The sequence below is a fragment of the Rhinolophus hipposideros genome, assembly GCF_964194185.1.
Source record: "Rhinolophus hipposideros genome assembly, chromosome: 11".
NCBI classification, from domain to species: Eukaryota; Metazoa; Chordata; class Mammalia; order Chiroptera; family Rhinolophidae; genus Rhinolophus; species Rhinolophus hipposideros.
The window spans coordinates 64,839,529-64,864,869 of NC_138057.1; the positions used below are offsets into that span (position 1 = coordinate 64,839,529).

Consider the following 25,341-nt stretch of genomic DNA (forward strand, 5'->3'; position numbering starts at 1 on the left):
ATGTGAGCACTTAGGAGAAAGATGAGTGGCAAACAACGAAAATAAGCTGTTGCAAGTTTTACCTCATGTTCTTCTCATGGTAAAACATTTCTTCTTTTTTTTTTTTTTTTTTAGTAATGAGAGTAGCTTGTTTGCGTTTTAGAAATTAAAACCTGTGATGTCACTTTTAAAGTTTAGGAACACAACAAGATCCTTCATAAATATTTATGGATAACCTCATGTTTTTCAAAATTGATTATATTGTAAACATTTTATTTTATTTTATTTTATTTTTTTTAAAGTATTTATTCTTTTGACTCATAATAGTGTTTATTCTTTTTTTTTTTTAGTTTTATTTTATTTTATTTTTTACATCCCTCACACCGTGAACCCCCCTCCCCCCGTCCACCACCACCCCGACCTCACACCGAGCCATCACATTATACACATAAAATTATAGTTGGCATTCATTAATGTCCAGTCTCTGGTGTACAATGCCATGACCAGGCATCCACAGCATCCCTGAGGTGGTCTCCCAAACAGGACACATGTCCATCGGACACCCAACAAAATCCCCAAACACTATTGAATAAGTTCCCCAAAGTAATCTCAAAAAACCCTGAGGCCATCCTGTGGTCACCAGCCGCCCCCCAATCCCTGCACCCTTCCCCCCATCCCCAACCCCCTCCCCCCTGCCCATCTAACAATTCTCGGTTTTTTGTGTCCCCAAAACTGGGTAAAACATTTCTTGAAGTAAATTCTTCAGGGGAAGACTTGAGGTGCCCTGTGTTGACACGTTCCATTAGAAGATTGTCCCCAGAGCACTCTCAACTGCTCATTCACACATCACCTTTCAGCACATTGTCGGGGACACAGGATGCCCACTGCTCAGCCAGGAAAAGGCTCCTCCTTCCCACCTGACTTCACGCTCTGCTGGAAGGTCGCTATGGGAAAGTGCAAGATTAGAAACTTTTATAGCAATGTGTGACTTCTGAGTTAGCAGGAAAGAAAATTCTTACCACTCTTGGTTTGCCATTTTCTAATTCTACTAAAAGCAGACAAAAAGAAACCCTTGGATGAAACATGCTTTTCTAGAATGTTGGCTGCAAGCTTTTCAGTTCCACCTGGTGGCATCTTAGCAGCAGAGCCGGGACTAGGTGATCCTGGGTGACATTCATGCTCAGGGGCCAACCATGTACTTGTACAGGCCCAAGAGTGAGTGTCTCCTTAAACTTTGTGTCCTGGGCACCTGGTTTTCACCCAAGGCCTGTCCAGGCTGGCTCTCTGCGGGCCCATTTACCACTCACACTGACAGGTTCGCCACATGTTTGTTTGCAGGGATGCTGTACTTGTACACAGCTCGTTTAGCACCTGTAGCCGCCCCGTGTATGTCTGCAGCTCTTCCCTCAATGGAACCCCTCAGGTCGAGGCTGTATCTCTTTACTCTTTGTGTACCTGGCCTAAGCGGAGGACAAATAAGGGGCTAATGGATCAATGAGCAAATCAGTTGGCCAAGGATGAATTCAAGAGCCAAGAACTCTCCGGACTTAGACTTTTCCCATCAGCAGTTCAGAGAATGTCCTGCATGGTCACCTGCCAAGCTCCACATTTCGGCACAGCTACGTTCTCTCTGCACATGGGGAAGCCAAGAGTCCTTGCCCCACCACGGCTATGGATGGCCCGTTCATCCCACTTGCCATTCTTCGGAATTCTGTCTCTTTCAGAGTCAGGCTGAGGTACCTTACTAGAAAGCTCTGTCTCTGAGAATGGTTCTCCTACTCTCCTTAACTCCCCTTGAAGTGGAAAATGAGTTTGAAAATTATGGATAAAATCATATTTTGTTCAAATGTGGCAAAAATGTTTATATAAATTGTTACTGTATTCCCTCCTGGAATTGGTTTGGAGGTATCTTAAATCTCTCTCTCACCCGAGCTCATTTCTTAGAAGGCCTTTTCTACCGGCTTTACCCTCTCTCTTCCCAAGTTGGAAAATATTTGTATGAATTAATAAACAAGTTTGCTCTTCTGCACCCCCCATCTCCCCCCCCCACACACACACACAACTCTGCTTCCTCTAGAGTCCATGTCACATGTCACAACACAGCCAGACTGTCCCAGGAGCACATGGCTGGGCCTGGGTGCCATGATTTGAGGGAGGAATGGGATAAAGAAACACTGCCTGGGGCTTAGAGGCCCCTCTGTGAACTCTGTGTTACAGGCTTCCCCTTTCTGCCTCCCACAGAGCGTATTGAAGAAGAGGGACCAAGTGCAAGCCGAGTACGAAGCCAAACTAGAAGCTGTGGCGCTGAGGAGGGAAGACCGCCCCAAGGTGAGCGAAGCCTCTGGGGGAGGGAGGGGCTGCTCAGGCCGCAAGCTGTAACCACCGCGCGGGGACCAAGCCAGCCTTGTCCCTAGGTAGATACGTACGGAGACTAACTGGTCAGTGCCAGCTGGGCTGTGTTGATGCTGTTACTTCCCTCTTTTTGCCCCCTTTTGTGTCTTATTTCTGGGAGTTCCTAATGTGCACGTGAGGGTGATTTTTCTGCTGTTTCCTGGGTTGGTTTTTTTTGTTTGTTTCAAAGACTTCCAGTTCTGCAATTCATGGGCAGTTTCTCTCTGTAAAATGGGACTGAGGAGAAAGTGTAAATCAGTGTTCTCAAAAGTGAGATTTCTGGACTGGTCCACAAACTGTTACTGATCCTTGATGGTTAAAGTATAGACGCTGAGAGGATGCACTTTTATGGCAATTTGACATTTATTGAAGGCTCAAGATGAGTTGTCAAATGAGGGCGGAGAGGTCCATGTGGAGGAAGCTGCATACTGGTTATGCACAGTAGGACTACAGCTTGGTTGGATTGCGGGAAAAGGCCAACAAAACGGGGTCTTTCACCACAAAGTTTGAGAAGCACTGATCTAGCTCATTTATGATGCCTTCCAGCTCCAGTGTTCCGGGTCTGGATAGAGGATCATAATTGTAAAAATGCATCTATTGTATTGGTCACTCTTCTTTGTTGCCTCTCTCTTCCCCTAGAGAGCCAAGATGAAAAATAAGACGACTAATAGCCAACATGCAAGTGCTTACAGTGTGCTCAACACTCTATATTATCTCATTTATTTTACACAACTACCATGTGGTTCAGATACCATCATTATTCCCATTTGAGAGATGAGCCAATAAAGGCCCAAGATCACACAGCTAGCAAGTGGCAGATCCCAGATTATAGCCTGCGGTCTGACGTTAGAACCTTGCAGCTACCATTATGTTACTCTACTCCTTTTGGTTTGTAATTGGAAGGTGTGTTTGTTTTTGAAAAGGAGTGAGATAGGGAATGTTACTAAAAATAAAAATAGCAGGGCCCCAAGTTTCAGGGAACTAGTTTGACATCAGAACTGTGTGTTTGGTTTTCTTCCTCTCTCCTGGTTCTCACTGCTGCTGCCATGCTGAGATATACCTAGAAGGGAACTAGCTTGGGGAATTTGAAACCCAAACCTCAGAAATGGCACACCTTGTCTCTGTATAGTACTTTTGTATGTTAATTGCTTCATATGATAACCACAGCAGTCATCTGAAGCCCACGGGAACACTGTGTTCTTTCCCAATTTCATAGGTGAGGAAACAGGGACAAAGCAGCTCAATAAATTGCCTAGTTTTGTTGATGCCGAAGGTCTTTATCCAGTGCGCTTGGCTCAGCAGACATACAGTACAGGAATGTGGTATCGCTTCATGTGTCACCCATTGTCAGTGTATGCAGGGACGTGGCCAGAGAGCTAGCACCGTCCCTTTTGTCCACAGGCTGTCAGCCTTCTTCCATCCTGTGTGTCACAAGGGAGGACATGATGGGCATGCAGCTGTGTGCCTGGCTGCCCTCTGTCTCCCAGCTGCTGTCCCATTGGCTAGTTTGGTTGTCTCTGTGATATTCTGGAACATGGTGCTGTCTGCTGAGCCCACGTCTCAGTCTCATTTAAAGGAATGACATAGAATACTGTGTTTATATATTTAAAATTTTCATTCTCACAATTTAGCTTCCAAATATAAATATAGAAAAATCACTTTCCTGGATAGGAAGGGAAAGAAAGATGGCATGTCAAGCCACGGGCCAAATTGGGAAGCTGAGGATCCTATATTTAAAAGAATGTCACTGAAATAGTTCTGTCAGCATTCGTACCTGCTCGGCCCTAAGGACAAGCTTTCTCAGAGGCTGATTTTGTCATTTAATATATGTTCAGCCCTGTGTGGAGCTGTTGGTTTCCAAAGACAGGAGCTGAAGGTTATGAAGAAAAGGCCGAGTTAAATCTTCACTGTGCCATGGCTTGCTGGCTGCCAGAAGTTCACCTTGGAGCAGAGGAAACGGCTGTTTCTGGCTCCCACGTTCCAGCTGACCAAGCTGGGGGCACTCCCTCCTCATACTCTCCCCTTCTCATTGGCCCTGGGTGACTTCTCTTCTCCTCCCAGTGGGTGTTGAAATCTTCCTGCTGCTGCTTTTCTCACTCCTCTGGAGCATGACTGACCCATCCGACTCATTCTCTTGGCCACAAGTGTTCTTAGAAGAGGGGAAGGTTTCTTTCCATCCCATAAGACTAGTCAGTAGGTTCCAAACACCGCTACATTCTCTTAGTACGCCGCAGGTAGGCAGTCTTCATCCTCCCTCTTTCTGGTGGGATGCTGAGCCAGGCCAGTTATTATTGCTACCTACTTAGCAATTGTGATATTTAACAACAGAACAGGGGCTGTCTTGATGGAGGTGTACCAGTGAGTGTGACCCAACAGTGGGGGCAGCAGAAATTGTAGCACCAGTTTTGGACCCGAGGCAGCAACTACTATGGTGGGCAGAGGGCTCATTTGGTGGCCTGTCCAAGTCCACGAGGGATTGGTAGAAAAAGCACAGGATGTAGAATCAGACGGTCCTGGCTTCACATCCCAGCTCTGCTCCCGTGGCTTGGACTGGCTTGCTCATTGGCCTTTGTGGGGTTCACACATGCGACTGTTGTGTGGCATAGCACTGGATTTAGTAACAGAAAAGCTCCATCAGTAGAGCTTCTGCTTTCCATACGAGCTCTAGCTATCTCTCGTAGGAATACTGAATGAGAACTGTGTTTTCTGGGTTTGTCACTTATTTATTTATTTATTTTTAATTTTTGTGGCTGAGCATACTGTTTGGGGTGTTGTTTGTTTGTGTCCTAAAGCTTCCCCTGCTTTCTCACCCTCCCGACTGCCTATCCTCCCTGACCACCCATCAGCAGGTAGGGAGATACCTAGGAAATAAAGAGCTCCAGCTTTTACTGGGCTTTGTGTTATGAGGTTTTGAGCTCCATTTTCCAGAGATGTTGTTGGTGAGATAAAAGCCCGGGTACCGGGAAGTGGGTCCAGGCTGATTTTACTCCAAGGACTCAATGAGTTCTGCTGTTAGTAACTTGTAGTGGGAGCAGGATTGTGCACAGGGAGCAGGGATGCGGGAAAGGAAGAAGATTCCTGCTGAAAGATGGGAAGTTCTCACAAGGGAGGGACCGGGCCTGAGCATGTTAACAGACACCCAGGGGGCTGGGGGCTTCCTTATATTGTTGTGAAATCTTAAAAAGTTGCGCTAAAGACTGAGGGAAAGCTGATTTTTATGAAGCTGTAGAATAGTATCAGATCTAACCACTTTCTCTGTAACCCAGAAGAAGGAAATAGTCTGTGACCCTCACTACGAATTGCACACTGGGAGCCCAGAGCCTGTGGCTTGTCAGCATGTGCTGAGGAGGTGCAGTCGCTGAGGCCTCTGGAGCTGAGGGAAAACGTCGGCATCAGAGAAGTCAAAGTTTTGCTTTGTTTTTAGGTTGAGAAAACTCAGCAGACCCTGAGGTGGTTTATTCTCAGGCTAATGAAGCTTTGGATTGTGTACACTTGGCTTTCCTCATTTTAAGTTTTAAATTAGATTAATTAGAGGTTCTTTAGTTGGGGGCCAGCGGCCTTCTGCTGGATCTGTCAGGACCACAGACTGTGATGACCCTCCTCACAAGCTGGCGAGGATATCCAAGCTATTACTAGACACAAAGAAGGGCAGAGGAATTGCGTTTTAAGTGGGACGGGAAGCATACTACCCTGATGTGAACATGGAGGGAGCTTGCACAGTGTATTCTGCATTTGACTCCTTTCAGTGCTAATATATTCAAGTCTTGCTAGCTCAAAAAAGAACAAAGAAGAGATGCCAAGAGAGAATGCTTTGTAAAAATCTTACAACGATCTTCAAAAAGTAAAAGAGATAAAGGGGGAGAGTGTGATTTTAGGCCCTAATCTACAGGTGGCCTTTTGCTGGGTACGGTGCCAGGTGAAGAATCTATTGGAAATGGGTAGTATCTTGGTGGAACTGAGAAGGCGTGTCACGTGGAGGTGGGTGGGGGCAGAAAACAGGAGGTGCTGAGCTGCTGCCTCTCAGGGTGAGCACAGGTAGGGAGGGGAAGCAGAACTTAAGGTCCCTTGGACAAACCTCTTAAAGGCTGTGGACCTTTAAAAGCTTTTAGGACTACCAGAATGGTTAACGTTCTGGCTGAGGGAAGATGTGGCACAACAGCAAGAACTCTAGTTCCAAAGTGGCAGAAGGGAGTGAGGAGACTTCTTACTCTGGAGCTTCCCCAGACCTGAGAAGTAAGTGAGGGTATCTGTTGTTTCCGGCACTTTTGACAAGTGAGCAGAGACACTCCTGTGGTTTCCCGGTTCTCTTCACAGCACCCTTGATCTCAGCCTGGGTTTGAAAGCCAGATTAATGACACGGAGGTTATATCAGCCAATTCCTACAACGACCTGTATCAATGTGGCTGTTGTCATCTTACAGATGAGGAACCAGGGCTCAGGGGAATGACATGTATAACTTATGTGCCAAAGCTAACAAGCAGTGGAGCTGGGATTGGCCCCCAGATAGGTCTGGCTCCCAATAATCTTTGTGCCATTAACGGGGAAGGTTCTGGCTTTTGTAAGCATGTATAAATGAATGCTAGACGGACTGGGGGAGAGAATATGCACTTTCTGTGAGGTCCTCAGTCTCTGTGTCTGCTAGTTCCTTACAGCCATCATGCAGGTGAGCTCATGGCTCCTCATGGCTGTTCTCGACTCATCTTTGGCCCTTTCTTCCCCCTCCTCATCTGTTATTCTCTGAAGTTTGTTTCTTTTTATCTTTTTTTTTTTTAAAGCATTCTTTCAGGGACCTGACTTCCTAGTTGCCAAATTCAGTAGTCTCTTCTTAATCTTGACCCTATCTCAGTGTTTTCTCAACATTTTTCCTTCTCACGGCTCACATAAAAAAGGATAATATTTGTATGACACACTAGGTTGAACAGACCAGGTTGCTTGAAGCTGGAGATGAGCGACCTAGGACTCTGGCTTCCCAGAGAGCTGGGGGATCCATGTTGCTCTCTGCCCCGCCTTTCACCCAGCAGCACATGGCTGAGAAGACTACCATCTTGAATTGCTTCTGTCATTGCTCCTGGCATCTGTCCCATAGCAGTCAAGAACTCCTTCTCCCCACAAGTTTTGGGATCATGTCTGCCTTATATAATCATTGGGAATTTTTAAACCTATTATCATCATGGGTACAAATAATGTGACATCTCCAGCCTAGCCCCAAGAAGGACACTTAGAGATTTATATTGTAGGGCCTAGAAATACCTGGTACACGGAAAGAGCTCAATAATACATTTTTAAATGACTGTTGAGTGAATTTGCATTGCCACCCTGCTTCCCAACACAAAAATGCTTAATCTCATCCCATATTACCCTTCTCCCATCACTCCAACAACCCATATTCTGTAATGGATATTCTCATGAGAAATAGGGAAACTGATGTGAAAAATGCAGCCTTGTTCTCTATTTAGGAGTTTTTGTCTTTTGAGGTCTTATTTGGTGATTTTTTTTCTATCTTCTTGGTGTCTTGTGATGAGCAACACCCAACAATTTGCATTGAATATAGCCATCTCAACATCCTTCACACAAGATAACATAACTCTAACAATACCTCAGTTAAAATATGAAAACATTGAGATAAGGAATATGGGATGTTTCTTTCTATTCAGTTAACTAATTGTCACAAAAATATCATTGAAAAAGAAACAAAAGTGAAAAAAATGCGATCCTGGGTGTCTGATACCAGTGGCCCTCCTTTTCATCAAGTTGGGCAACTTCAGTAACTGGTCATTTCAGATAGCTCATCCCAATTCCTCTTATTCTCTTCTTTATAAGCCCTTATTCTCTTCTTTTTAAGCCCTTATTCTCTTCTTTTTAACCCCTCCCCCCTCCATCTTCAAACTCCCTCCATCCCTGTACTTCTATGGCTCTTCTCTCTCTGACTCACTTCTTGCTTCTGTGCCCATCTTTCTTAGTGACGTTTGCTGATTTCTTTATTAACTCTATAAATGTAGGCTTCTCCACGAGTTCTACCCTTTGACCCTCTGCTCCTCAACCTCTTTTTTTATTCCCCCACATATTAAAAAAATTTTAATCATGTCAAAATACATATAACATAAAATGCATCACCTTAACCATTTTTCATTGTAGTTCAGTAGTGTCAAGTAACTTATATAAGTGGAATCAGGCAATATTTATCTTTTTGTGAGTGGCTGATTTCCCTGAGCACAATATCCTCAAGATTCATTTGTGTTGTAGCATGTGTCAAAATTTCCTTCCTTCTTAAGGCTGAATAATATTCCATTGTATGTATATACCACATTTTGTTTATCCATTCACCTGGAACAGATACCTAAGTTGCTTCCACCTTTTGACTATTGTAAATAATGCTGCTGTGAACATGGGTGTACAAATATATCTTTGAGACCCTACTTTCAATTATTTTGGGTATATACCCATAAGTGGAATTGTTGAATCACATGGAAATTATATTTTTTATTTTTATTTTATTTATTTATTTTTAAAGATTTTACTGGGGAAGGGGAACAGGACTTTATTGGGGAACAGTGTGTACTTCCAGGCCTTTTTTTTTTTTTTCCAAGTCAAGTTGTTGTCCTTTCAATCTTAGTTGTGGAGGGTGCCATTCAGCTTCAAGTTGTTGTCCCTTCAGTCTTAGTTGTGGAGGGTGCAGCTCAGCTCCAGGTCCAGTTGCCGTTGCTAGTTGCAGGGGGCACAGCCCACCATCCCTTGCGTGAGTCGAACCGGCAATCTTGTGGTTGAGAGGACGCGCTCCAACCAACTGAGCCATCCAGGAGCTCAGCGGCAGCTCAGCTCAAGGTGCCGTGTTCAATCTTAGTTGCAGGGGGCGCTGCCCACCATCCCTTGGGGGACTTGAGGAGTTGAACCGGCAACCTTGTGGTTGAGAGCCCATGTGGGAATCGAACCGGCAGCCTTCGGAGTTAGGAGCTTGGAGCTCTAACCGCCTGAGCCACCTTGTGGTTGAGAGTCCATGCTCCAACCAACTGAGCCATCCGGGAGGCAGCTCAGCTCAAGGTGCCGTGTTCAATCTTAGTTGCAGGGGACAGAGCCCACCATCCCTTGCGGGACTCCAGGAGTTGAACCGGCAACCTTGTGGTTGAGAGCCCATGTGGGAATCGAACTGGCAGCCTTCGGAGTTAGGAGCATGGAGCTCTAACCGCCTGAGCCACCGGGCCAATATATTTTTTATTTTTTGAGGAACAATCATTCTGTTTTCCACAGTGGCTGTACCACTTTACATTTCTACCAATAGTGTATGAGGGTTCCAAGTTTTTCACATCCACACCAACACTTCTTATTTTCTGTTATTTGTTTGTTTATTTGTTTGTTTATTTATTATAACAGCCATTCTAATGGGTGTGAGGTGATATCTCATTGTGGTTTTGATTTGCATTTCCCTCATGATTAGTACTATGGAGCATCTTTTCACCTGTTTGTTGGCCATTTGTATGTCTTCTTTGAAGAAATGGCTATGCAAGTCCTTTGCTCATTTTGAAATCAGGTTGTTTGTTTTGTTGTTGAGTTGTTTTAGCACACTCTTGTGGAGGGTGGGTCCCTGAGCCTTACGTAGACTATTGCCACCCTCCTCATCCAGAGTAGACATGTCAGGCTCTTCTCTGACTTTCTGTATCATAGCTCATTCAGTTGGTTGCCAAATCTGTCAGTTCTGTTTCCACCAGGTTGATCTAATCTATCCTCTCCCTTTTGGTGTTATAGTCACTGCCCTGGTTCCAGTGTGCAGAGAGTGAGCTCATGGCAGCATAGTTTGGTGTTCACTCATCTCTGGTCTCTGGTGAAATCTTGGGCGGGGTTGTATGGGTGAAGAGGAGCATGAAGTTTGAAATAACATATTTAATTATATTATAATAGTTTATATTTGGAAAATGACAAAAGTAACCTCTTTTTTTTTTAAGACTGGAATAAAGCTCAATAAAATATTTTGACCCGAGGAACTATGCAACTGATAGATTATCTTTTGTGAACATCAATTTGTAATATTGATACTGATCAGAACTAGCAAGTATTTGTTGAGTGTTTAATATATGCCAGGCACCAAGTGTTTTATCCATTCTATCTCATTTAATCTCATAACAACCTTGTCAGGTGGGATAGTATTATCTAGAAAAAGAAGATGAGGCATAGCGAGGCCCAAAGTCATCCATCCAGTAAGTGTAAAGGTGATATTCAAACTCTGGAAGTCTGGCTCCATGATTGTCTATGTAGTTAGAGGAAGCACGAAGCCTTTTTATTTTCCAAAAAGGGGCATGAGTTAAATGGACCTCAGAAAACCTGCCCTTCAGGAAGAGTCCCAGGCTTCTTATCTTCTACGCGCAGCGGTCTTGCCAGATGGAGTACTCTCCCTATGCCTTTGTGGATACTATGGCCTGTGAGCTATTCCTGAGGTGGATCTGGGTATTTTCTCACGTCTGTCACTTGCATATACTGTCACTCTAGAGTGCCCTCTCTCATGTCATCACATGCCCCACTTCTATCATCTTTGAAGAATTGACTCAGTGGTATTTCTCGAAGGAAGCCTGATCCTTCATCCCAGTGGAACTCACTGTCCAGTTCCACCTCAGTACGCTCATCACGGGCTCAAGAGCGAAGTGAAAACACTTGTAACACCTCACGTACTGTCCAGGCAGGTTCATTTTCTTCCCAAGTAGACCGTAGGTGACTGGAGACAAGTTGGCCCATTGAGACCTAAGCACTTTTGTATTCCTCACTGCCAAGCATGGGTGTGTTGTGAAAATGATAAGCCAAAAGTATCTCCCAAAGCGAGGCTCAGGCTATCATAAAATATAGAGCTATAGTTCTGACTCTTAGTTTTTGTGGGTCAGCCAGAGTTGCCATCCACAGAACAGACCCAGACATCTTTCCTACCTAAGAACTCCATTGAATCAGGCAGCCTAGCCTCCCTCTTCTCTGTGTGCCCCAACAAGATTCTCTTTTCAGAGCGTTCCTTTTTCCTCTTTGCTGAAGTAATTTTATTAAGCAAACCGGAAAGTATTGCCAGGCACTGTCACCCAGATGCTAAAATGAGCAGTGCCCAGGAGAGGAAAAAGGGAACTGGACTGTGCCTACAGGGAGGCGAGGCCTGGCCAGAGACACTGGCTCCCTGAGTGTTTGTTGAGGCTGGTTCACTGGGCATTTGTAGGGGAATGGCTCGGGTGCAGTAAAACCAGGGCACTCTTGTTTGTTTCAGTTTCCCCTGAAATGGCTAGCAGTAATGGGTGATTCAGCAGAGAAAGGCAAAACTGACTTCAGTCATGGCATCAGAAGAAAAAGTCAAGTCTTTTTTTTCTTTTTTAATTCCAGAAGCTTAAGTGCTTTGAAAAAGGCTTCTTTTCCCCTCTTAAAAGAAGTTCCTTCTTTTCAAGTTGCCCAGGATGCGTCGCTATATCTTTCTCTCTAATTCATCCTTGTCTCACCCAAGTTTAGTTCCCAGACCTGGGTGAATCCCCACACTTGCCTTGTTTCCGTGTACTGCAGCCACCTCCAAATGGTCTGGTGGCAGATGGCTAAGTGCCTTTGGCACTTTTGGAAGCCCTGAAGGTGTCTGGCTCCCTCAGGCCTGGCCTTACCATAATTGATGTTTCTGGGTCAGCTCCTTGCCCATAAGGGCTGGGTATAAAACTTCCCTGGTTGGTAGAGATTGACCCTGAAGGTGATCCACAGCTTGGAGACATTGGGGTTCACAGGCCCCAGCACACAAAGTGTACAAGGCCTCATTTGTGGTTGGGAAGCATTTGATAGGTAGGTGTTTGACCCAACTTTGGGTTTGTTGATCCCCTGGCCACCATCAGGGCCCAGTACAGCTCTTGAGTTAGGAGAGAAGGTAGCTTTATGCTTTGGTAAACTGGCTAATCATATCCCATTACCTTCTCATGATATTGAATGCTCTCTCTAGCTGTTTAGGATGGCTGAAACTCATCAAAGCAAAGTGAAAGTTGTGAAATTCAGATGACATAGTTCCATTTTGAGAAAATCTTATGAACTTCTTTAAGAAAAACTTGAAATAGCCTGTTATATTTTTCTTCTTTATATTTCAGATTCTTTCGCCACACATAAACAATTTTCCTCTTGTTTCCAAAGAATTACCTAACTAACTTTTCATTTGATGACCTGCTATCTTGAGTGCGTGGACAAGTTTCCAGTTTATTTGTAATGTGGGGTTCAGAGGAGGAAGCCAGCAAATAGTCTTCTTAGTGCAATTAATTCTCTGATTAAGAGGATGGGCATTATCAAACTTCACAAGTGATGGAATAGTTCACATGACATAGGAAAACCTTCTTTTCTAGTTTCGTTATGGGAAACAGGAGACTAGCAGGATAATACCAAATACTGTTAGATATTTGTAAAACTTATGCACATTTTTATGTATGGACAGGTAAAACATAAAAGAAGAAGCAAAGATATATGACTAAACTGCAATGTTTCTTCTTCCTGTTTGTAAATGGGGTGGGGTGTTTCCCCCCATGAGCCTCTGTTTTGTTTGGGAGGGTTTGAAGATCTGGGTCAATATAGCCTTTTTCATAATTCCTTCTTAGACCTGAAAACCCTAGACTCTGCCTTCAAACAAATGCCTCCAGAGGAAAGAGTGTGTTCATGGCATTTTAATGTAGTAGTTTGGCTCTTCACAAATGTGTGAGCAGGGGAGCTTGAGTCATGAGAAACCAGTTACACATACAGAGCACCCACTTACGCGTCCTCCTTCCAGGTGCCAGCAGATGTTGAGAAATGTCAGGATCGGATGGAATGTTTCAATGCTGATCTGAAAGCCGACATGGAGAGGTGGCAGAACAACAAGAGGCAGGACTTCCGGCAGCTGCTCATGGGAATGGCTGACAAGAATATCCAATATTATGAGAAGGTAATGAGTATGCTGACAAGACCACAGCCCTCTCATTAAGGAAGCATTTCCAGTAGCCAGAGCCTTTTGTAAGGGCCTGTCAGAAATCCAGGAGCAGGGATCCTGCCAGGCCCAGCTCCTTCCCTTACATGATGTACTTATTCTTAGTAGCCCCTGCATGTCGTTGCCCCTCTGTGCTAGATAGATGTGGTGCTGAGCTTGGGAGCAGAGATTCCCCAGGGGCCCACAAGAGTTTCACTTTCATTCACTGTTGATGTCTGTGCCCTTTGGTCCTGGCAGCTAACTGCTTCCCAGAGTCAATCAGGCCTTCATCGCAGGGATGCCCTCAGTTGTTGAGGTTTTGGGGTTACTTTAATGGAGGCTTTGGGGTTACTTTGGGGTTATAGCTTAAAGTAATCACTTGTTGTGGTTCTACATACACGGGTATGTAGCCATGGATCATTTAGGTCATCTGACAAAGCCCTATGGACCCCTTATCAAAATAATTTTTTTAAAGACTTTTATTAAAATGTGGCTAACATATAATATATTAGTATCAGGGATACACCATAGTTATTTAACATTTATACTCCTAAAGAACTGATCATCATGTTAAGTCCAGCAACCATCTGACACCATTCCACGCTATCACAATATTATTGACTAGGTTCTCTGTGCTGTACATTACATCCCCATGACTTATTTGTTTCATGCCTGGAAATTTTAACCTCTTATTCTCCTTTACCTTTTCCACCTTTTAAAATGTTTTAATTACAATTGACATTGAATATTGACTGTTTTTAATAAAAATAGACTTTAAAATATTGCTTTTAAATACTTAAAAAAAATGTACGTCGGATTACAAAGGAAAACTATTAAAAACAGTTTTTTTCATGAGTTCCCATACACCACAGACCGGATCACTGTCTTGGGGCCTTGCCTCGGCTCCTACGTACATTTGACAACTGCTTTCTGTGTACTTGCTGTGTGCAAGGCAGGGGTACACATTAATGAACAAAACAGCAGGACTCCTGCCATTAAGGAACCCTCAGTCTAGTGGAGGATATTTGTTAATCCAAGAATTCCACCATTTCATAGTGAGGTAAAGAACAGGAAACTAGGAGAAAATACTAGTGGGCATAATTACGGAGGGAAGGGGGCAAATGGCTTGGGCAGGAAAGGCCAATCTGAGGAAATAACATTTAATCTGAGTCTCAGAGACAAAGACTTGAGGAACAAGTATTCTAGGCGAAGGAAGAAACATTATGCAAAGGTCCTAAGGTACAAAAAAGCTTGAGCCTTTGAGGACCAAAAGGAAAGCTGATGTGGCCTTGGTTCCCCATCACTGACATAGAAGGTCCCTTCTGGATCCAAGATGGCCTAGGGAGAGAGCCGGACCCAGAATGCCATGGACCCTACCCTGGGGCTCTCACTGAAAGCAAACTCCTTGAAGCTCCCCAGCCTTCCTTATGTAAGGGAGGGTCAGAGTCTAGCTTCTTCTCCAACCTCAGAGTCACCAAAGAAGGGAAGCAGAGAGCGATTTCACCACTCTTCTCCCTGGCTTGACCTAAGGATGCCTCGCCTCCCTCCTCCTCAGAACTCTTCTGAAATGACTCAGCACAAAGTCTTGCTTCACCCCTGCACTGCTTCTAAGAAAGGCCTTGTGTGATTCCTCTGTCTTTCCCATTTTGCCAAAGACTGCTCACAAGTAGTCATTTCTGCTAAGCAGGGTGCTCTTAGGGGAGAGTACCAGAGTCATCTAAGTTTCTTGGCCCTACGCAAGGATCTGCAATGAAAAGGGATTGGTGTAGAGAACAGAACATTTGTTTTTGGAATCATGAGCTCTGCCACTTACAAGCTGTGTTGTCTTGGGCAACTTATTTAACCTCTCTGGGTCTCATTTTCCCTATCTCTGAAGTAAGCGGGTGATAAATAATAATAATAATAATAATTCTACTTCATAGACTTGTGAGAACTAGTGATAGTGACTGCAAAATACATAACAGTGTTTGCACATAATGAAACTCAGTAAATATAGAGTTCCCTCCATCATTTTCCGTTGGGAGATCCAGGAGTAGCCCATACGAGTGACTCTAAGGTAGGTGAGGAAGAGCGGGTTTTCCACCCCCGCAGAGTCCGGTGGCTGGCTCATTCCAATATGACCTACATCCTTATGCAAGCACCACCCCTACCTGGAGCCAGGTCTCCATCCTAGCTGAGAACCTGGGGCCTCATCAAGGGTTTGCAGCCTGGTCTCTTTTCTGCTTTTTCTTTCAGTGGAAAAATTTCAGTGAATCCATTTCCACTCATTGGACATGAGCTGTGTGGACGTTTAGGCCTTGGAGAGACACTCCTGTCTTTGGTAGAGATGGGAGAGATGTATTCAAAACAAGCACCTGTTACCTCCCTTGTTTCTAACAGCTATGGATAATACACATAGGTGTCATTAGACAAAGTTGACCCAGCAGGATTGACAGTAAAAGGTAGATGAGAGCAGAATTAATCGCTGATACGGTGAGAGCAGAATTAATCGATGCTGATAATGTGTGCGTATGTTGTTTCAGTGCCTCATGGCGTGGGAGTCGATCATTCCACTACTGCAGGAAAAACAAGAGGCCAAGTAAGTTCCTTCCTGGGACAGACTCTTCTACCTACACAGGGTATGGCGCCCCATACCGGAATGTCCCTACAGTGCCAGAGAGGCGGCGCTGAGAAAACCACAGAAACATCTCTTCTCCTGTATTTCTTTCCCTTCTCCACCTTCCTTTGTCTGACATTTGTTTTCAATTAGTATTTATTCCCTGGTGGAGTCTATAAGACTATAATCATCTCTCAGCAAAAAAAGCATACCTCCGTGTTGTGAAGGAACCTAGGAAATGGAACACTACAAAGATTTGAAATTGAGGGACGAGACAACCCTCAGGTGACATTCTGACATCTCATTACAGTTTCCTGTTTTGGGACAGCGGAGTTTTCTGTTATGGAAGAGAACTCGGGTCCTGCTTTTCAGGGACATGAGAAAGGCATGACTAGAAGGCAGGTCTTGCTTTCCATGGATACATGGCGGTTCTGGAACTGACCTTTGTGGGCATTGGCTTGTCTCAGCCAAGAAAGAGGTGTTGTCACCTCCGTGGGAAGTCCTTAATGTACAGTCTCCTGTAGCTGCGAGTGTGGCGCGCTGCCTGCTTGTGATGATTGACACCGGATTTATGGTTTCTGGTTCGTATAAGACCGTTGTCTAAAAGCGTCTGTGCTAGAGTGGCAAGCCAGCGTCCTTGTCCTTATGCGATGTCTCGGGGAGCTGAGGGGGCAGTGCTCCCTGAACTTGTTTCCGACACTAGAATGCAGTAGTAGATTAGAAACTGTTTTTGTGTAAAATGAAAAAAAGGTGCATTTTATTCTGTGAAGTTCTTCAGCGTTTTTCTTTGGCTCATTAAATGTCATCAGAGTAGTGTGAGGGGATATCTGTTGTCTTGAAGTCAGAGTAGCTCCCCAGTAGTTGAGATCATGGGGTAGATATCAAGCCTCGCCTCCCACGTCTGCTTTATGCAGTTGCCTTTACCTCACCCCAAATTCCTAGTTAAATGTTTCCTGTGGTGTCCACTGAATGTTTAAGTGACTTTGTGGTGAGAGGCTGGCATGTTGTTAGGACATAGTCGAGATTTTGTAAACTCCGTATGCACGTCCTACATGAAGTGCTTTAACCCTTAATATTTCCTGGTCAGGAAGAAAAGTCAGCCTCTGGTCGAGCCTCCAAGATGACAAGTGCAACAGTGAACTCTTTGCTTCTAGTTAAGCTAAAGACTCAATTTGCAGCCAAATTCCTGGGGACTGCTGGCCGCATCTAAAAATCTTTATTTCAAACTATTGCCAGGTCTACTTTTCATATGAACACAAAACAAGCAGACAAAAAAAAGGATCTATCTTTCAACTCATTGTTTTCTTCTCCTGAAATGAAGCTACGTGTGTCACATTTGTGTTCTTTTGTCTGTGACTCATCCTATAAAGTTATAAATCTGAGTCTCAAATAAGCGGTGTTATTTTTTTTCTTTACTGAAGCAGCTGTGCTGAGACACGGCTGCATGTGGAAGTTTGTCTGCAAACACCAGTCAGCGTGCAGCACGTGGAAATCACTTCTAACAGTAGAGTTGACCTTGGTCAGCCGCAGCTGTGACGCTGCTGGGGCAGCAGTTGGATGGCACAGTTGGATGGTTCTGTTTCATCATGTTTGAAAAAGTCACAGTTTAAGTTATAATTTTTATATCCATCGGTACTTGCCTGCACTCTTAGACCCCATTCGTGCCAGTGTAAAATCCTTTGATGTGAATTTTCAGGTTGGTACAATTAGAAATGATTCATTGAAATAGAAGGGTCAGAACAGTCCATCTACCCTGAGTGGTGATTCTGTGTTTCATTCTACCTCTAAACCATCACGTTGGAGTAGGTGTAGATGCCCGGGTCCAACGTGACAGCTCATTGGTGGAATCAGGGTGTATGTCTAATTTTGGGTTGATGGCCGTCTATTTGTATTTGACAGAAGATACTAGACTGACCCAGCAACAAATGCTCAACTTTGGGAATGTGTGAAGCCTTGCTTTGTGGAATATGTGCTTTAAAAATGTTTCCCAGTGTAACGCATACTTGGAAAGAACTATGGAAGGAGTTGCAAGACTAGAGTCTAGTCTGCTGCTAGTTGCTACATTCCTGTCAGGATTAGTTGCGAAAGAAGGCAGCCCTTCAAAAAATCATCAGGTTCTTCGCTGGGATATATGGGGAAGGGAGTGAGGTCTATAGTCATTACCTTACGTTATTGGAGACAGAAGACTGGCTCTGAAGAGATTTGGGCTGTCTTGGGATTTCGTCTTTCTCTATTTGTTTGGTCTCCATGTAATGTTCCTGTGCTTCAAGACAGCGGAGGGAACTGGAAAAAGGTAGACTGTCCTCCCACAAGGTAGATTGTCCTCCTACATGCCACTGATAACAGAGCGGAGAAAACCGGGGCATGTTACAGGCTTCCTTGGAGAAATAGTCTAGGCTGGCATCTGATGAGGTGAGGAGCCTGGACCAGAAGGAAAGGGGCAGTGGGCGGAGATGGAGGCTCTCCAGCCCTTCCCACTCCCACGCCTCTTTTGGGCCCCTGAGGGTCAGCAGCCCAGAGAATTCGCCTCTTTATCTCCATCAGCACAAAAGTGATTCCCTGTGAGAAGTGTAACCAGAGACTTCTGTGCCAAAGACGGCCTCGTAGAGGCTTCGTCACCCCAGCCTTCTTGGCTCCACAAAGTCGAGGTGCTGAGCTCACCAACTCCCGTCTTGTATTTATTTTCCAGGAGGTTTTTGCTTGCAGATGCGCCTTACTTCAGGCAGACAGACCTAGACAGATTTTGAGGTGTGAGCGCATGGCAGTGGAATGGAAAGTCATCCCTGTCAGCTGCCTCTGGGCCTGGGAAGTGAAAGGTTTCATTTACCCAGATTAAAAATACAGGCTAAGTAAGGCAGCAGAGAGAATTCCTAGAAACGGAGCCAATTTTAGAGAGCAAATAATGTTGAAGAGGGCAGTTGTAATCTGTAGCAGAGGGGGCACTGCTCTTCCTTATCATGTGATGGATCTATAAGAAGATTCTAGGCTACTCTGCTCAAAGCAGGCAACCACTCCTCCTAATGGAGGAGGGAACGCCTTAACACAGCCAGGTTTGGGGTTGGAATTTCTCCTTTAATAAGACTTAATAATGACTCCTGGTGAGCTCAGGTAAGTGCAATTATGGAGGTGGTTGGCTCGTATTTCACTGTGCTGCTCCTTGAACTCACCGGACACCTTTCTTTAGCTGAAATCACAAAACCCAGCACAACGCTGGGGATTGTGGTGAATGTAACGTAAGTTTGCCTTCATGCCAAATTTCAGCCACACCTGGAGTATGTTCTACATGTGGTTAAATTGAGCGTGTTTTCTCGTGAGGAAACTAAGGCGCACTTGCTGCTCATTTCTAGTGAGGCCGCCGTTTGTGATGGAATGACAGGGAGTTGTGCTTCAGAGGAGGGCGTGATGGGCATGTGGCAGTGTGCAAGTGGAGTTTCTGTCTTAGGATGGTGTCAGCCCGAGAAACACCCAGACTTTGTGTGACTTAGCCCTGCCAGTGATAGCATCGAAACCGCGGGCACCTGGTTCTGTTTTGAGGCCATTCATCGGATTATAGGGTAGCCATTGTCTACACTCTATCCTGAGCTGTGAGAGAAGATGGACAGCAAGGTCCAGAGCAACCTCCGAGGTCTGTGTTGGCCTCACGTGTTCGGATCTTGGGATGAGTTAGATCTGAGCTCTGGCTGCCTCACAGGGTGCTTCCGCTCCGAAGGCGCGCTGCTTGTGGTCAGGGCTGGGCACCCCAATTCTCGAACCTATCTTTCCAGGTACCTACTTTAAAGGGCTGTGGACTCTGGGTAATCTAATTATAAGATTGGAATAACACTGCTTTGGCCATCCCCATTTAAAAAATGATGTTGGCAACATGGGTTTGCCTCTCACAAAAGTCCTCCAGATGGCAACAGATTGGACATGTCCTCTCACTGCTTATGTTTTCTCTATTCTGATGGCAGGTGGCATTTATCAGTAAATTTGAGGAAAATGTCATCCCCTGGGCCAGACTTACACATTGAGCTGGGTGTGATGGAGTTGTCTCATTCCTTGTGTTGTTGTTTTTTTTAATTCACTGAATAAAATAGACCTGATTTTGAATCAACCCATTCAATAGGTGTTTAGCTTTTTGTTTGAGAGATATCTGGCCTCCCCATAGTTGCACAGATCAGAGCATCAGGGCTGACTGCATTAGAAAAGGTGGGGAGGGGCTGTATCTCAGGGGGTTTGACTGGTTTTTCTTAATCATATGGGTTTGCAATGCTTTCTGGGTATGGCTGTCTAATCCCTTCTATGACGGCAGAAAAATATGTTATCCAGGTGATTTTTACTCTTATAGATAGCCTGTAAGTAAGTGCTTTGGAAAAAATAACAAACCAGTAAGGTATTTGTCTCATATATAAACATTCTGGGTATTTAGCACTTGAAAATCCATGAGTCCGGACCTTTAAAAATGGTACAGAATGTTAAAATCCTAACTCTGCTTTGTGAGAATTTGTCAACACCTATTTTAATGCCTTACTCTTCAACTAGTGTTTTCTAGATTCTGGATAAAAAGAGGTTTCAGAAATGTGATCAGTTGTTCAGCTTGAATACTGGAGGTCTAACCCTGCAAGCCCTCAGTTCTCTTAAACAAGCAAGGGAGTGAGGTTCATAATTAAGACTGCCTTTTGGGAGGAAAAAGCTTAAGTATTGCTATTGCCAAATGATATTTTTGATAACGTCAGGAAACACAGGGACCACAAAACCTTTTTTTGTTTCAAAACGTGAAAGATTAATTTAGTGCCTTTTGGCACGCTTTTGGTTGTAGAGGAGATATATCACTGACAAACCACGTGGACACAAAGAACTCCATAGATTGTGACAGTATGAAAGGTTTACCCTGACTCTGCAGAACAGCTCTTTAGAGATACTGTGGGGGCTTCAGAGCAGTGTGTTTCAGAAAGAAATCCTCCACAGGTTGAAATGCCAAAAATATAAAATGTATTGTGTTGACTCACATAATTTAGTCCGTTTTAACAGAGCTTTCACTCTTAAAACCAGTGATTGAGTATTGCACATGCACCTCCCTCAGCATTGTCACCCTCTTACCATGTGACTCTGGGCTCCCTGTAGGCAGGGTGAAAGCAGATAACACCTGTCAACACCCCTGTTTGACAGGCCGGTTCACAGTCACAGACCAACCGTCCAGCCACCAGTGATACTAGAAAGGAGAAAGGGGGATTGCTTTTTCCTCAAGTGTGGAAATGAGGAAAGTAGATTGCAAGCAACAATGTGAATCAGTATGCTAAAATGATGCCAGCTGGGCCTTCATCAAATAACAAACCAGCAGCTCTCAACAGTCAGCACCGTTCACCTGGACACCTCTGAGGTTTGGGTCCTGTCCAGTAGATGCCCTGTCCATTGTACTTCTGTGTACCTGCTCCCTTGGTGTCTGTGCGTTGGGAATGCATTGAGAAATGATGTACATCTGATATATTCCCATGAAATAAACTGCCAGCAGACTTTCTAACTTGTATTTTAACTGTTGAAAAAGAGAGAAAAACTTTTGCTTAGGTCATGTCCAAATTATGGACTGTATTTCTTATTTTTAGAAATCATTCTTTACATTTAAAATTTTAAAAGAATAAAAACCTGCTGAGGTATTGATAAAGTCCTCTGTGTAAATGTGTTCTCTTCTCTCCATGCTGCCATTAAGCCAAATCAAAAGCTGTGAAAAAAAAAATGTGCTCGAGAATGTGTGTAGGTGAAAAAGTGATTTATTTACAGATCAAAGTCTTTGTTTCATGAAGTTACCAAGTTTTAAAAAGGATGGCACCATTTTCTTGTTGTTGTTATGGAACCCAGAGACTGTAAAAAGAAAAAAGAAAAAAAAGGAGTGTTTGTTGCAGTTTTGATGCTGGCACAAGGTTTTTGTCCACTTTTTTTCATATATCTGTGTATAAAAAATTCTGTTGTTTACTATGGGATTAGTATTACATTTTGAGGTAAACAAAAGAATTTGTATTGCTTGATAAACTGTTAGCTTGTAAATTTAAAAAGTTTTCTTTACCTCAATTAACTTAAAGTAATGGACCAATAAACCTATAAAAGATGCTTTCTTTACCTTGAGTCATGTTCTCATTTGTACCCCTTTATTAGAGAGGAAAACATGCATGCCTCTTCTCTCTCTCTCTTTCTCTTTCTCTCTCAAGTTTGCCTGCAAGAATCAGGATACACAAAGCAACAGGAACAAAATATAATTGAACTATTTTTATTCGTCTTCACTTCTTTATAAACTTATCTTCAATTTACCAGCTCCTACATCTATAAGTTGGCACCAGTTTGGGGAAATGAAGAAACTACCTCGTGTCTGTACGTAACCATATCTGTAACCGTGATTGGCAGGCAGGCTGGCAGCCAGCCCAGGAAATTACATGAAGGATTTCTTCCTACTCCATCCCATAGCAAAGCACAACATTATATTCTGGGTCAGAACCAGTCATTTCCTCATTTGTTTTTGATTGCTATAATGTTATGTAAAGCAAAAATGTCTGTAGATCATTAGAATGTTGCAGATTAGAGACCAGTTTGCTCTCTGTTAGGCTTGCTTAATGATGTCAAGGTACTGAAATGGACTTAAACTGGTGTTAAACTTGGCTTGCTGATAATAGACATCATCAATATAAATCTGTAGTCATATAAAATGAGGCAGCAAAGTGGGATAAAAGGAAGATATTTGGATCAAGACTCAGCCTTTCCGTAAATCTCCCATGCAAGACAATTAGATACTTCACCATAAAGGAGGAAGAGCATAACTCCCTACTCTTCCTACACTCCCTTAAATGTGGGCTGCACAGATTGACTTTCTTCCAAAGAGTACAGTATGGAAAGAGGAAAAAAAGCAACTGTACCGTAGAGAAACCTGACAAATACTACTTCAGCCAGGTGATCAAGGTCAACATCAACAGGTAAGTCATGTTGACAGTACATATTTTTGATGACGAATGTGGTACTTTACTGCTATGATTTTCCTCCCCTAAACCCATAGACCCAGTCTAATCATGAGTAAAACATGAAATTCCAATGGTGGATCATCCTACCAAAATGCCTTACCAGACTCCTCAGGACTGTCAAGATCATCAAAAATGAGGAAAGTCTGAGCCAGGCCTAAGCTGCTTGGCATTAGAGGCAACCAGCCTTGGTTTGCAACTTGGCCTCTCAAGGTGCTTCCAAACACAGCATGGGTGGCAGCCATCTGCATATTTCTTTGTGGCTCCTGCTGGGTGGCCCCCAGTGGGGCACGGGCTGTGGCTGAACTTGACCTATTGTGGATCCCCTCCAAGATGGTCCTGGGGCTGGCACCCCCAGTGGCCAGCTTCACAACGATCTGGAGCATCACCCAGCCGCTTCCAAGTACAACACACCCAAGGGGCAGATTTGACAGGCACCAGAGTCCTGCTGAGGCAGATCCTGCTCTGTAGGGTCAGCGCCTGCACCACAACTCCTCCATTGTGGTCAAGGCCAGTCCTCACAACTAGTGAGCCCAAGGGTCAGTCCCTCCCGTTGATGTGCAATTATTAACAAGGCTCAACTACTAGAGGAGGGCACACACAACACACACAAGGGAAACACCTGGAGCGCATGGCTCAGGTGACGAGGAAGACTATGTCACTGAACCTCATAGCACACCTACTACATAAGGCCATTCTTCTAAGACCGGAAGACATAGCAGCCCTACTTAATACACAGAAACAAACACAGGGAGGCAGCCAAAATGGGGAGACAAAGAAACATGTCCCAAATAAAAGAACAAAACAAAGCTCCAGAAAGAGAACTAAATGAAATGGAAATCAGACGAGATAAGCAATCTATCAGATGCAGAGTTCTAAACACTGGTTATAAGAATTCTCAATGAGCTCAGGGAGAACTTCAACAGAGAGATAGGAAGTGTGAAAATGGAGATGGAAACCATGAAAAAGAACCAGTCAGAAATAAATGGTACAGTAACGGAAATGAAGAATATATTACAGGGAATCAACAGATTAGATGAAGCAGAGGATCCAACCTGTGATGTAAAAGATAAGGTAGCAGAAAACACCCAACCAGAACAGCAAAAAGAAAAAAGAACCCCCAAAATTGAGAGTTTAAGGGGTCTCCGGGACAATATCAAGCGTACCAACATTCGCTTTATAGGGGGTACCAGAAGGAGAAGAGAGAGCAAGGAATTGAAAACCCATTTGAAGAAATCGTGGCAGGAAACTTCCCTAACCTGGTAAAGGAACTAGACATACAAGCCCAGAAAGCACAGAGTCCCAAACAAAGTAAACCCAAAGAGGCCAACACCAAGACACATCATAATTAAAATGCCAAAAGTTAAAGACAAAGAGAATCTTAAAAGCAGCAAGAGAAAAGCAATTAGTTACCTAGAAGGGAGCTCCCATAAGACTGGAGGCTGATTTCTCAACAGAGACTTTGCAGGCAAGAAGGGAGCGGCAAGAAATATTCCAAGTGATGAAAAGCAATGACATACAACCAAGGTTATTCTACCCAGCAAGGCTATCATTCAGAATTCAAGGACAGATAAGGAGCTTCCCAGATAAGAAAAAGCTGAAGGAGTTCATCACTACCAAACCAGTATTACAAGGAGTTACAAGGTATTACAAGTATTACAAGGAATCTTAGAGGGACCCCTTTAAGATGGGAGGAGTTTAAGGATGGGTGAAAAGGGAAGGGATTAAGAAGTACAAATTTGTTGTTGCACAATAGTCATGAGAATGTAGGGTCTAGCCTAAGGAATATAATCAATAATATTGTATTATAATAACTAGGTATGGTGCCAGATACGTACTAGATCTATCAGGGTGATAGAAGGGAATGGGGTTGGGGGCAGGGTGAAAAAGGTGAAGGCATTAAGAAATACAAATTGGTTGTTAATACAGTGTGGGGAATATAATCAATGTTGTAAGGATCATGTACGGTGCCAGATGGGCACTGGACTTATCAGGTGGGTCACGTCATAGACTGTGTCCAATGTGCTGTACATCTGAAGCTGAAGTAGAATAATATTGAATGTCAACTATCACTAAGTATGTAGGTATATGTAGTCACAGGATGTGGAGTACAACATAGGGAAGATAGTGGTATTGCAACAACTACATAAGTTGTCAGAGGGGTAGTAGCTTGGGGGTGGGTTATCACTTTATGAGGGGTTTAAATGTCTAACTATTACGTTACTTTGTACACCTGAAAGTGATAAAAAAAATAAACTAAAAAAACTAAGGAGATATGAATAAACTATGTATGTTAGTTAATAATGTATCAATATTACTTCACTAATTGTAACAAATATACCCTATTAAGATATTAATAGGGCAAACTATGCAGAGGATATAGGGGAGCTCTTCTGTTGCTTAATTTCTCTGTAAATCTAAAACTTTTAAACAGTAAAGTCTAGCAATAAAAAATTTAAAAAGTAGACACTTAGTCC

General features: G+C 43.8%; 1 protein-coding gene across 1 annotated transcript in view; it reads left to right on the forward strand.

Moving 5' to 3' along the window:
- Window positions 1-21,977, forward strand: part of SNX30 (sorting nexin family member 30) — a 95,261-nt gene extending 73,284 nt beyond the window's left edge. The window contains exons 7-9 of the mRNA XM_081066116.1: window positions 2,221-2,307; window positions 13,115-13,267; window positions 15,811-21,977. Of these exons, the coding sequence (XP_080922242.1) occupies window positions 2,221-2,307; window positions 13,115-13,267; window positions 15,811-15,870 (300 nt within the window). The 3' untranslated portion in view covers window positions 15,871-21,977. The remainder of the gene's footprint in view (window positions 1-2,220; window positions 2,308-13,114; window positions 13,268-15,810) is intronic.
- Window positions 21,978-25,341: the final 3,364 nt, after the last annotated feature.